This window comes from Salmo trutta, chromosome 9 (assembly GCF_901001165.1).
Source record: "Salmo trutta chromosome 9, fSalTru1.1, whole genome shotgun sequence".
NCBI lineage: Eukaryota > Metazoa > Chordata > Actinopteri > Salmoniformes > Salmonidae > Salmo > Salmo trutta.
The window spans coordinates 30,401,665-30,414,827 of NC_042965.1; the positions used below are offsets into that span (position 1 = coordinate 30,401,665).

General features: G+C 45.3%; 1 protein-coding gene across 3 annotated transcripts in view; it reads right to left on the minus strand.

The window, feature by feature from the left end:
- LOC115200389 (netrin receptor UNC5D) overlaps window positions 1-13,163 on the minus strand; it is a 235,570-nt gene that overhangs the window by 34,271 nt on the left and 188,136 nt on the right. Inside the window, exons 8-11 of one of the 3 annotated variants that reach the window (XM_029763423.1) lie at window positions 12,108-12,140; window positions 10,207-10,392; window positions 5,362-5,583; window positions 3,280-3,364 (exon numbers count right to left, since the gene is read on the minus strand). In XM_029763423.1, the coding sequence (XP_029619283.1) occupies window positions 3,280-3,364; window positions 5,362-5,583; window positions 10,207-10,392; window positions 12,108-12,140 (526 nt within the window). Of the gene's footprint in view, window positions 1-3,279; window positions 3,365-5,361; window positions 5,746-10,206; window positions 10,393-12,107; window positions 12,141-13,163 lie in introns of all 3 variants that reach the window. The other 2 variants (XM_029763421.1, XM_029763422.1) reach the window with 2 other exon arrangements.

Below are 13,163 nucleotides of genomic sequence, written 5' to 3' on the forward strand. Positions count from 1 at the left end.
CCACACCACCTAGATGCACTGTACAGCCCCAGTCATGACCGTAACTCCCACACCATCTAGATGCACTGTACAGCCCCAGTCATGACCGTACTCCCACACCACCTAGATGCACTGTACATCCCCAGTCATGACCGTAACTCCCACACCATCTAGATGCACTGTACAGCCCCAGTTATGACCGTACTCCCACACCATCTAGATGCACTGTACAGCCCCAGTTATGACCGTACTCCCACACCACCTAGATGCACTGTACAGCCCCAGTCATGACGTAACTCCCACACCACCTAGATGCACTGTACAGCCCCAGTCATGACCGTAACTCCCACACCACCTAGATGCACTGTACAGCCCCAGTCATGACCGTAACTCCCACACCACCTAGATGCACTGTACAGCCCCAGTCATGACCGTAACTCCCACACCACCTAGATGCACTGTACAGCCCCAGTCATGACCGTAACTCCCACACCACCTAGATGCACTGTACAGCCCCAGTCATGACCGTAACTCCCACACCACCTAGATGCACTGTACAGCCCCAGTCATGACCGTAACTCCCACACCACCTAGATGCACTGTACAGCCCCAGTCATGACCGTAACTCCCACACCACAAGGGGAAAACACCTGCCATCCGGAACTTCAATAAAGAACATTTAGAATGTAGAACTTTAAATTCACGTCCCAAGTTGTTGTAGAAATGTGGGTGTATAAAACAGGTGGCTCTGGTTTTGAAATATAAACAGATCTGCAATAGACCAGACAACAACAGAAGAAATGTTTATATACTGCGTTTGTTTTTTACCACCATGAACTCAAATTTTGCCTGTGGTGAGAAAGGTGGGCTGATTCTGCCCTAATAGGTTAAAAGTTTCATCTTACAAAACACAAATGCTTTCATCTAACAATTGGGGGCAAAGGAAATATCTCCAACTTCACCAAAACCAACCAACAGTCTTAAAAATATTTTCCCCAAACCTTTGACAGAGTTCAAAATAACAACATGAAAAATATATTTGAATGGAATTCTGTTATATGGCTGGGATAAGTCTATTGGCTGTGGATTGTTTGGTTTAGAGAGAAGAAAGGACGCAATTCTCTGCTGGCCCCTCTGGCTGGTGAGAATAGATAGTGAGTGACAGCTCTCAGGATGACAAGTCCACAAACCTCAGTCAGGGAGAGATGTCTACACAGTAAACAGTATAACAGTATAACGCTGAATCGTTCACATAGAGTGGAAAAAATACCATTTAGTTGTCAGGCCTGAACCTATCTGTACTTGAAGGTATATTTCAGGTAAATTTGAAATCAATAGAAAATCTAGAATTCATATAGCTACTCTGAAATATTTCACCCAGGTCGGGTATGCACTGAACATACTGAAAACAATGAGTATAGCTGTCTTTGAATGCTCAGACCACGAAATGTCAGCCATTTTAGGTCCCTTCCTTGGAGTTTCACACTTCTTCCTTCCCCCACTTTGTTGGAATGGAGAGCTGTGAATGAGCGGTGACGGCTACCAGGCTGTAGCCCCAGGGGGCTTCCACTAAGGAGCAGCCAGAGCAGAGGCACCCTGGAGAGGAGAGTCCATCACTGGATCATTACCTGCCCATGACGGGAATGAATAATACTAAATGTCAAGATGAAAGACCCACCACCTCAACCCATATTCTTTTTTCCTACTGTCTGTGTGTGTCTCTACTTTACTGGGTATATGGACTTTACTTCCTTGAAGTCAGTTGGACTAAATTGATCAAGAATACATTGGAAATAAACCCTGCTTGCTGCACATGAGCTGAACTTTCTCTTGTTGGAATACCACCTGTGAGGCTACAGTGGAAATGATCAGCCTGATCTTGCCACCTAAAGGACTCCTGTGGAGACTGCTAGATAGGCTATGGTGCTCGCTGGGTCCATCTGCCAGAACCCTCCATAAACACAGAGTGGGAAGGGTCACCAAAGTTTATACTGAGCAGGAAAGACTACATCCATTGTGAGTCTTCATTTGGAGGTTTTTATTTGCCTAAATTAGCTAAAGAAATATTCAGCTATGCAGAATTGTAATTGATACACTGGGTTATTTATTACGCTTTTACCTCAGAAGGTTGAAATGGGTTGTCACGTGTGCTCCCTCTCCGGCCTCTAGGTCACCAGGCTGCTCGTGAGGGTGCACACCTGTCACCAGCGTTACGCGCATAATGACACTCACCTGGACTCCATCACCTCCTTGATTACCTGCCCTTTATTTGACACTCCCTTTGATTTCTTCCCCAGTCGCCATTGTTCCTGTTTCTTGTTTTGTTCATGTATTAATTAAATGTATTCACTCACTGAACTTGCTTCCCGACTCTCAGCGTACATCGTTACAGAATGACGACTCAACAAAGGGAAGCATCAGGGAGTGTTTTTTTGTTGTTGTTTTTGTGTTGGGGTGATGTTGGAGCCGGCGCTACCTGGGAGGCCTCAGCCGGTTTGTAGGCTCCCATACCTCAGTGGGTTCAATAGGCTCCCAAGCCTAAGCTGGGTGAACAGGTTCCCGTGCCTCAACCGAGGCAAACGGGGAGGTCTCAGCCGGCTTATCAGGCTCTCACTCCTCAGCCGGTTCATCAGGTTTCTGCGCCTCAGCGGAGGTGACCGGTCCGCTCCGGATCCCCGGGATCGTCCCTGTGGTTGGCGTCCTGCGGCTGGAGCCAAATGCGCCGGGGAGGGGGTACTGTAACGTATGCTCTCTCTCCGGCGCTCTAGGTCATCATGCTCCCGCGCCTCAGCCGGATCGTCAGGTTCCCGCGCCTTAGCAGAGGTGACCAGTCCGCTGCTGATCCCCGGGATCATCATCTTGGTTGGCGTCCTGCGGCTGGAGCCGTGCGTCGGGGAGGGGGTACTGTCACGTGTGCTCCCTCTCCGGCCTCTAGGTCACCAGGCTGCTTGTTAGGGCGCACACCTGTCACCAGCGTTACGCATAATGACACTCACCTGGACTCCATCATCTCCTTGATTACCTGCCCTTTATATGACACTTCCTTTGGTTTCTTCCCCAGTCGTCATTGTTGCTGTTTCATGTCAGTGCGCTGTTTGTGTTTCTTGTTTTGTTCATTTATTAAATGTATTCACTCCCTGAACTTGATTCCCGACTCTCAGCGTACATCGTTACATGGGTGGGGAAGGGTGGACAAGTGGCATAGCTCAACTGGTAAAGCATGGTAAAGTTTGATGAAAGAAGCAAGATGAGGAAATAGATGGGGGCTGAAAGACAGATGTTCATGAGATGTGCTCTCACCTGGACTCTCCCTGATTTATGACCATGAACATCTCAGAGGAAGGGTCCTCAGCGATCGCCCCATGGGGTACCAGCAGGCTGACTCCTGCAAGACACAACAACAGGGTCGACAACTACAGTAGGGCGGTATCCATATTTTCATACCGTTTCTGTACCTTACCGGGGTACACCGGAAATTCACACAAGGGGCGCTATTTACATTATTTTTTTAAACAAACTTTATTTACATTTTTACACCCATAACAATTTCGGCAACAGGGATCTTGATCCAGGAGGAGATTGATTGTCTCTGCTGTAATCAAGAAGCTTGTTCTTGACATCTAACCACTTAGCTAGCAAGTTAGCAAACCAAATGCATAGCTGGAGCCCTGAGCTGGATAATTATAAGCACTGGCGTAGCACAGAGGCGCATAATATTACGTATAAACATAACCACACAGCTTCAAAGCACAATTAATCTATTACAAACAATGCCATTTACCTTGTACAATCTGAGCATACATAAAAACAAGACACAAACAATGCATAAAATCCTGTCTGGAGCCTTAAAAAGGTTAGCAGGAGACTAGGGGATAGACGGAGATTCAATACCTGCCTGTCTATTAACAGTAAAGGATGTGTTTCGTCGTCGTCCCGCCTGCCATCTCCCTACTGGCAAATCAACTAGTTAGCTTTCATTAAACCAGCACCTGCTGCCTTGTCAGACATTTTACTGGTGATCGCTGTATAGGAGCCCTACAGGACCTGTTAAATCATCAGCGTGACAGGGAACATTGGAAGGTAAAATAAATAAACTCACATCTCACATAGGAAAAGTTTGAACATCATAACTTTACATCCCACAGGAGAGACTGATGTCTAAAATTGTATTGAAGGTTCTCTGTGTGTGCATGTTCATGCGTGTGATCACTTGTGCTTGAGTGTGTAGGATATGTATCCACCCTGAAAGAAGAGACTGGCAGTTAGTGATAAGTGTTGGCCATGTATGGCCGTCTATTGAGCGTTGTTAAAGGTACTGCAGATTGGAGGTGTGAGTGATCCACTTGACTGCTCTGAGTCTCTCCACTCACATATCCAGGAGACTGAAGGAGCCTGATTTCACTGTGCCTCTCCAGCGGAACAGAGGGCCCTACACACACGAGGGCCCAGGAGAGAGATGTCAGAGCTACAGTTCACATGGAACTGTTGATCCTGACAGCTGTGGCAGTCCTCATGAACTCATCTACCTCTACTTGAAGTTAGGGTCTATGGTAAGAGGCCTGACCCCTGTTTTCCTGGGAGAGCTGATGGGAATGTATAGCAGTGTTCCCAATTTTAATTACATTTTTTATTGTTGGACATAAGACTGTAAAAACACCAGCAGATCAGCTCGAAGTGATTTTAATTCTGGAAATCTGTTCCAAAGTACTCCCACACATAAGAGACGTGATCCTATACAAATGTAAGCAAGGTTTGAAATAATTACATTTTAGTCAAATATTATATCTATTTGGGCTTCTTGCGGTCATTTAGCAGTCTACAAAAAATTGTCCCGCGGCTGAATGTAGTTGATGATCCCTGATGTAGAGGAATAACAAACATCTATACTAGCTCGCTGTACTGTTCCAACCTGGGAAACAACATGGATGAATCCTACAGTACGCTAGCAACATGCGTTAGACTCTAGAGAGATTAAAGGAACCAGGCATGCGTCCCAAATGGCACCATAGTCCATTTATAGTGCACTACTTTTGACCAGGGCCCATAGGGCACTATATAGAGAATTGGGTGCCCATTTGGGACGCATCCCTGGTTTCAATAGCCATGACATATTTACTAAGCCTACGTTTACTTTTAATTAGTCACGTGTGTGCATGGTTTTGCTAAATTGAGAACATAATTTTCTCTTAGAATGGGCGCACTGAAAAAAAATGCTATAATGAGACATTATTATCAGAGAGAAGTTATCAAAAAGTAGTCAACCCATCTGTCTTTATAAATCATGTACTGTACCTCACCAGTATTTGGCAACACCAACTGTTTAATTCTGCTTCAAACACAGCTTCAAGTGTAATTCAGAGTCTTTAAACACATGTAGCTCACCAGTATTTGGCACCACCAACCGGCCGCCCAGATGTCCAAACACGCCCGTGGTTCCCAGCTGATCTTTGTTGGGGTTGAGGTGGGGGCCGTTGGGGGTGAGCAGGCCCTTCTTGGTGCTCCGTCTCTCCACAGTGCTGTTGCTGTAGTCTCGGTTCAGCCCCCTGGGGAAGGTCTCAGGCGGATGGCCTTTGGCAGCGTGGTACTCAGCGCGGTCGGCCACACCTAGTGAAACCATAAAGGAGCTCTGAACTTTGACCTTGATGTCTGGCAGGGGGTCAAAGAGCTCTTTGTTGTCTATGGAGTCCTGGAAGCAGATGGGGCTGGTATAGGTCCCACCCACTGTCAGGTCTGGCTGCAGAGAGGAGTTGAGAAGCAGTGGGTTCCCTAGAGAGATAAGAGATGCACACAGCCACATAGTCATTCAGTAATCTAACACACCTACAGTTGAAGTCGGAAGTTTACATACACTTTAGTTGCAGTCATTAAAACTCGTTTTTCAACCACTCCACAAGTTTCTTGTTAACAAACTATAGTTTTGGCAAGTCGGTTAGTACATCTACTTTGTGCATCACTTATAATTCACTGTATCACAATTCAAGTGGGCCAGAAGTTTACATACACTAAGTTGACTGTGCCTTTAAACAGCTTGGACAATTCCAGAAACTGATGTCATGGCTTTAGAAGCTTCTGATAGGCTAATTGACATAATTTGAGTCAATTGGAGGTGTACCTGTGGAAGTATTTCAAGGCCTACCTTCAAACTCAGTGCCTCTTTGCTTGACATCATGAGAAAATCAAAAGAAATCAGCCAAGAAAAAAAATTGTAGACCTCCACAAGTCTGGTTCATCCTTGGGAACAATTTCCAAATGCCTGAAGGTACCACGTTCATCTGTACAAACAATAGTACGCAAGTATAAACACCATGGGACCACGCAGCCATCATACCGCTCAGGAAGGAGACGCATTCTGTCTCCTACAGATGAACGTACTGCGGTGCAAAAAGTGCAAATCAATCCCAGAACAACAGCAAAGCGTCTTGTGAAGATTCTGGAGGAAACAGGTACAAAAGTATCTATATCCACAGTAAAACGAGTCCTATATCAACATAACCTGAAAGGCCGCTCAGCAAGGAAGAAGCCACTACTCCAAAACTGCCATAAAAAAGCCAGACTACGGTTTGCAACTGCACATGGGGACAAAGATCATAGTTTTTGGAGAAATGTCCTCTGGTCTGATGAAACAAAAATACAACTGTTTGGCCATAATGACCATTGTTATGTTTGGAGGAAAAAGGAGGAGGCTTGCAAGCCGAAGAACACCATCCCAACTGTGAAGCACGGGGGTGGCAGCATCATGTTGTGGGGGTTCTTTGCTGCAGGAGGGACTGGTGCACTTCACAAAATAGATGGCATCATGAGGGAGGACAATTATGTGGATATATTGAAGCAACATCTCAAGACATCAGTCAGGAAGTTAAAGCTTGGTCGCAAATGGGTCTTCCAAATGGACAATGACCCCAAGCATACTTCCAAAGTTGTGGCAAAATGGCTTAAGGACAACAAAGGCAAGGTATTGGACTGGCCATCACAAAGCCCTGTTCTCAATCCTATAGAGAATTTGTGGGCAGAACTGAAAAAGCGTGTGCAAGCAAGGAGGCCTACAAACCTGACTCAGTTACACCAGCTATGTCAGGAGGAATGGGCCAAAATTCACCCAACTTATTGTGGGAAGCTTATGGAAGGCTACCCGAAACGTTTGACCCAAGTTAAACAATTTAAAGGCAATGCTACCAAATACTAATTGAGTGTATGTAAACTTCTGGCCCACTGGGAATGTGATGAAATAAATAAAAGCTGAAATAATCATTCTCTCTACTATTATTCTGATATTTCACATTCTTAAAATAAAGTGGTGATCCTAACTGACCTAAGACAGGGAATTTTTACTAGGATTAAATGTCAGGAATTGTGAGTTTAAATGTATTTGACGAAGGTGTATGTAAACTTCCAACTTCAAATGTAGCTCTCTCTGCAGGGGCCATAGGTTGAAGTCAAGTGCACTGAGCACTCTCTGTGAATTGATGGAAAACATGCTTTTAGTGTGAATAATATGCCAAGCTAGTTGACCAACACAGAGTTATAGTACAGGTAAATAACCTGGACATGAGATACTGTAGATATCCAGGACTGAGCCGTCGTCACTGGTCAGAGGTAAATGTAATTACCAAGCATACACAGCTTGATCTCCATGATCCATCTGTTGGAGTCAGTTCCTCTCTGTACACAAAGTCACCCTCCTGGAGGACACAGTGCTTCTCTGTCTGTGGGCACAGCACACGGCTGGGGCTGTGTGCTTGTGCATAAGTGTGTGTGTGTGGCTGGGAATGGGCTGAGGGGTCTGTGACGGTGACCGTCCTGTAAATGAGGGGAGTCCTTCAGCTCACAGCATGGACTCAACAGGCCAAGGAGGGGCGTCTTCAGCCACAGCCATTAGACGCCTGGCCACACTGCCAAACACTGTGTGCAGCTATCTGGCACATCCAGACATTAGGGCCCCAGGACTCCCTGTGCCACGATAACAGCAGTCAAAAAGTCATTGCTGCCCAGCTGCTGCCTGGTGAGGGGTGGAAGGCAGGAGGCTAATGTTGTTTTATTTTTAGGGAAATCGTTAATTACTGGAGGGCTTGATCCGTGTTGTGCTTCAGGGTGTTTCCACTGCAACACTAACTAGAGGGTATTCAGGGTGTTTCCACTGCAACACTAACTAGAGGGTATTCAGAGTGTTTCCACTACAACACTAACTAGAGGGTATTCAGGGTGTTTCCACTGCAACACTAACTAGAGGGTATTCTGGGTGTTTCCACTGCAACACTAACTAGAGGGTATTTAGAGTGTTTCCACTGCAACCCTAACTAGAGGGTATTCAGGGTGTTTCCACTGCAACACTAACTAGAGGGTATTCAGAGTGTTTCCACTGCAACACTAACTAGAGGGTATTCAGAGTGTTTCCACTGCAACACTAACTAGAGGGTATTCAGGGTGTTTCCACTGCAACACTAACTAGAGGGTATTCTGGGTGTTTCCACTGCAACACTAACTAGAGGGTATTCAGGGTGTTTCCACTGCAAGACTAACTAGAGGGTATTCTGAAGCTGAGTGCTGCTTCTCGTAACTTCATCGTCTAGTCTAGTGCCTGAAAATGATGAAAGTGCAAAATGTAACAATATTAAAAGCTATTGCTCTGCAATCAAAAACCGAGGATATAATGGGAAATGTTACATTTGACGGAACTGATATAAAGAAATGGAACAGTGTGGAGCAATGAGAAGTAATTTTTTGTTACTGATTGGTAGTGATTTGTTACTGATTGCAGTAGACATAGAACAGGACTCAATACAACTCAGCTGCACAAGCCATGGGCAGATAGATAATGCATTTCAGCAGACATTGCTTAAGCTTTCAACCTGACATGTGAACAGCCATGTGCATTTTTCTTCTTCTATCAGTGCAGTGGAGAAAAATCAGATTATCGCTTGAGTGTGGATCTTTAAAATGGTGGATCAAAATGGAATTGCGGAGGAGGTTGGATGAAAGAAGTTAATGAAATGGACCTCACGTTGAATACCTTGAGGGATATGTTTGGAATTGGATCTCTGATTAAAAATCCTTCACAGCCAGCCGTAATGCAGGGAGACAGGGTCAGGCCTAAAGACTCATTCACCACTCTGCCTTAAACCATGTCATGGCAGGAGCGATCTGAAGCATTAAGGGCCTTTTTAAAGCAATCACAAGGCATGAAAAGCTAGTGATTCATTAAAAAAACACACTTGAGTAAAGCTATGTTTTTCTCTCAATGTGTATAACCGGATGTTATTGGCCTTATGAAAAATCTACCGGAATAAGGTAAACTGGAAAAAAAACTGTCAAGCATAATAAAATACATGCTATTAGTTAGTCTCCCCCCCTTCCTCTGTAAAAGAAGAATCCATAGCTGAAATGAGAAAGCAGAGAATATGAGCTATATTTCAGAGGCTCATTTAGCAGGCTGACGGAGAAGGGAATAGAAGAATGGAGTGATGGTGGCCGGTGGAGGGCACAGCAGGCAGCTCCTGAAAACCTGGCCTATTTAAATACGATTGATGGCCTGCTGGATGTAGCCCGGCACCGTCCCCCAGCTCCCCAGCCTCCCCCTCCCTGGCGCGTGGTGCGGTGCATGCATGACTTCCCAGGCCTTGGGAGCATTGGATGTGCATGGCTCCGGCAGGGCTTTTCACAGCGCTGTCACAACTAGACAGAATTTATCACCAGCCGCTGTGATGGCTATCACTTGTGCTAACCCAGAAGTGTCACTGACAGTAATATCAATGCCTGTAGCAAGGCTGCCTGAGACAAGCCACAGACCCAGACACTGTTATGAACAGAAAATATTTCTGTGCACAACAAAAATTGAATTGATGTTCACTATTCCATGCTTTTCACATTTATCCATCAGTGGATTTGGCTGGGGCTATCTGATGACAGGGAAGGGGGTTTGGTTGCTTGACAGTCAAATGTGTGTGGTCTGCAGCCAGGGGGTCACAGGAAGTGTCCGTCAACAATTAATAACATATGTCTGCAATAACAGAGTAGCTGGTCTATCAAAATAGAAGGACAGATCCTTTCAGTGATTATGATAATATAAATCCTAGGCAGATGTGCAGGATAATGCACCATGCCGCCTCAATGCCAACACATGCAATCTATCACCAGCAGCGGCAGCATTCCTAAAGGAACCTTGACAAACTCCTGCCTGCTGTTTGGCCTTGTGTGAGACAGGGCATAAAGTGAAAGGCAGCGCTAGCTCACCTTGTCTGGTGGTCTTGAAGTTGAAAGACTGGAAGCCCCCGGTGAGCGCGGATGAATCGATGACATCAACGCCGTAGTCGCTCTGGTTTTTCCGGTACAGCATGACGGCCACCACAAGGACAGTCACAGCTATGATCCCCGCCCCCAGCCCAGAGTAAAGAGCTACGTCGTTGGAGCCATCCATACCTGGTACACACACACACAGACAGACACACAGAAACAACAGTCTCACTGGATTTATGCTTAGCGTAAAGAATAATGTGTAAGAAGTAAAGAGACATTGAAAAGGGACATGAGAGAATGGTGGTGGTAGTGATTCTAATGTGGTAACATTCTTGGGCATCTCAAATATTAGATGACATATTGTAGAGTATACTGGTTTTTGAATTGTTTTAAGGAGCTTTTGGAGAGTGAATTCCTTTTAAAGCAGTGTGCTGGCTGTACATCTCAACATACCCTTTAACTGCTCAACTGACATGCTCCTCTTCTCACCACACACAGGACTAGATGGGAAAATGTTGCCACCGCTGTTACACAAGACATTCATAAAGCTGTTAACAGTGAGACGGAGGGAGGTATAACTGCTTTCAGACACACTAGTGTATATCCTATAAATGTATGGTACATACTAAACTACATAGTATGACCAAATGGTCACCGTCTGACAGTGACAGGAAATTATCCGAGGCAAATTCATTTAAAGGAGCTCCGTTATTAAAATTATGTCACTCACCAAATATTCATCTCCCCGTTCTAGAACTCTGAACTCAATGGCTAAATTTATTATTTTCTTTTGGTACATTTTACCCCTTTTTCGTGATATCCTATTGGTAGTTACAGTCCTGTCCCATCGCTGCAACTGCCGTACGGACTCGGGAGCGTCGAAGGTCGAGAGCCATGCATCCTCTGAAACATTACCCTGCCAAGCCGGACTGCTTCTTGACACACTGCTTGCTTAACCCGGAAGCCAGCCACACCAATGTGTCGGAGGAAACACCATACAGCTGGCGACTGAAGTCAGCATGCATGCACCCCACCACCACAAGGAGTTGCTACAGCGCGATGGGACAAGAACATCCCAGCCGGCCAAACCCTGCCCTAACCCGGACGACGCTGGGCCGCCTCATGGGGCTCCCGGTCGCTGCCGGCTGTGACACAGCCCGGGATCAAACCCGGATCTGTAGTGACGGCTCTAGCACTGCGATGCAGTGCCTTAGATCGCTGCGCCACTCGGGAGGTCCTCAACTCAATGATTTGATCCAGAATGTGTTGCAAACCCAGGCAACAACCACCCAAGCACACATTAGGTGAGTGAGCCTGTCTGTCAGCCTAATGAAGGCTCATTACAGACACTGCTGCAGCTCCAGTCAAGGTACCGCCTGACAATCATTTCAGCAGGTGTCAGGCGGTATATGCACGGGGGAGAGATTATCTGATCTGAGACTCACCAGAGAATACAAGTGAGGAATCACTGCAAATTGGTCAAATTAGCTTGTTTGCACTAATTACACTCAATTAATCACCTACAATATAGCACATGTTCAGTTGTCACAAGAGATCAATCTCTCGGCTCAATCCGAGAAGGAAAGCCCATTGTGATGTCACACTTGTGAAGAGTGGACAGTTGAGTGATGGAATGGTAGAACATGGTTATAATTCTGTTCAGAACCTGACTACAAGTTTTTGTTGATGGGTGTGATGGCTGTGTAAAATGCAGGTAAATGAAAGTTAACCAAATAAGTAGGTGTCGAAAATAGGTGCCCATAGCAAAATAACTGCTAATATTCTGATTCTGGACCCTGAACTTTCATCTAGTGACAATTTGGTCATTTTTATGCCTCAGAAATTAGGTCAAGAGTTGGGGGTTGAAGATAAAAGAAATGCAGAAAGGAAGGACTCACTTTGAGGTTTAACATCATGCAGCAGCTTTCCATCTGCAAAGACAGAGAGAATGTGAAAAGGAGAAAGAGACACGAGGTGATTAAACACCAGCCCTGACTGTGTCCCAAATGGTGCCCTATTCCCTTTATGGTGCACTACTTCACTACAAAAGTAGTGCACTATAAATGGAATAGGTTGCCATTTGGGACACACCCAGAACAAGGTGATTAAACGCCAGCCCTGTGTGAGTGAGGTATCCTACTAATGCACGTCTTTCAATCATGTGGAGATGCCCTACCACTGAGATATACAGATACAGACTGCCCAGATAATGATGACATCATTACCAGACTCAAATCAACATGGATAAAAGTGGCCAAGGGAGAGATTGGCAAATGGGTCTGAAAAATACTTTGATCATGATCATCTCTCTCCTTCACAAGGAGGAAAAGAAAAGGGTCAAACATTTTTGACAATTTATGATTACCAATGGAAAATTGGAGCTTAACAATGCTTCTTTTGTACCGAAGAAGCCCAAAATAACAATCCTACTTTGTAAAACATACTGTTGAGTCAGTCAGACAGACAGACAGACAGACAGACAGACAGACAGACAGACAGACAGACAGACAGACAGACAGACAGACAGACAGACAGACAGACAGACAGACAGACAGACAGACAGACAGACAGACAGACAGACAGACACTGTATATACAGTATATATACAGAGTGCATTCGGAAAGCATTCAGACCCCTTGACTTTTTCACATTTTATTACATTACAGCCTTATTCTAAAATTGTTTAAATAGTTTTTTCTTCATCATCAATCTACACACAATACCCCATAATGACAAAGCAAAAGGTTTTTGTATAACATTTTTTAAATAAAATATCACATTTACATAAGTATTCAGACCCTTTACTCAGTACTTTGCTGGAGCACCTTCGGCAGCGATTACAGCCGCGAGTCTTCTTGTATTTGGGGAGTTTCTCCCATTCTTCTCTGCAGATCTCAAGCTCTGTCAGCTTGGACGGGGAGGCCCGCGACCACTGTACAGCTATTTTCAGGTCA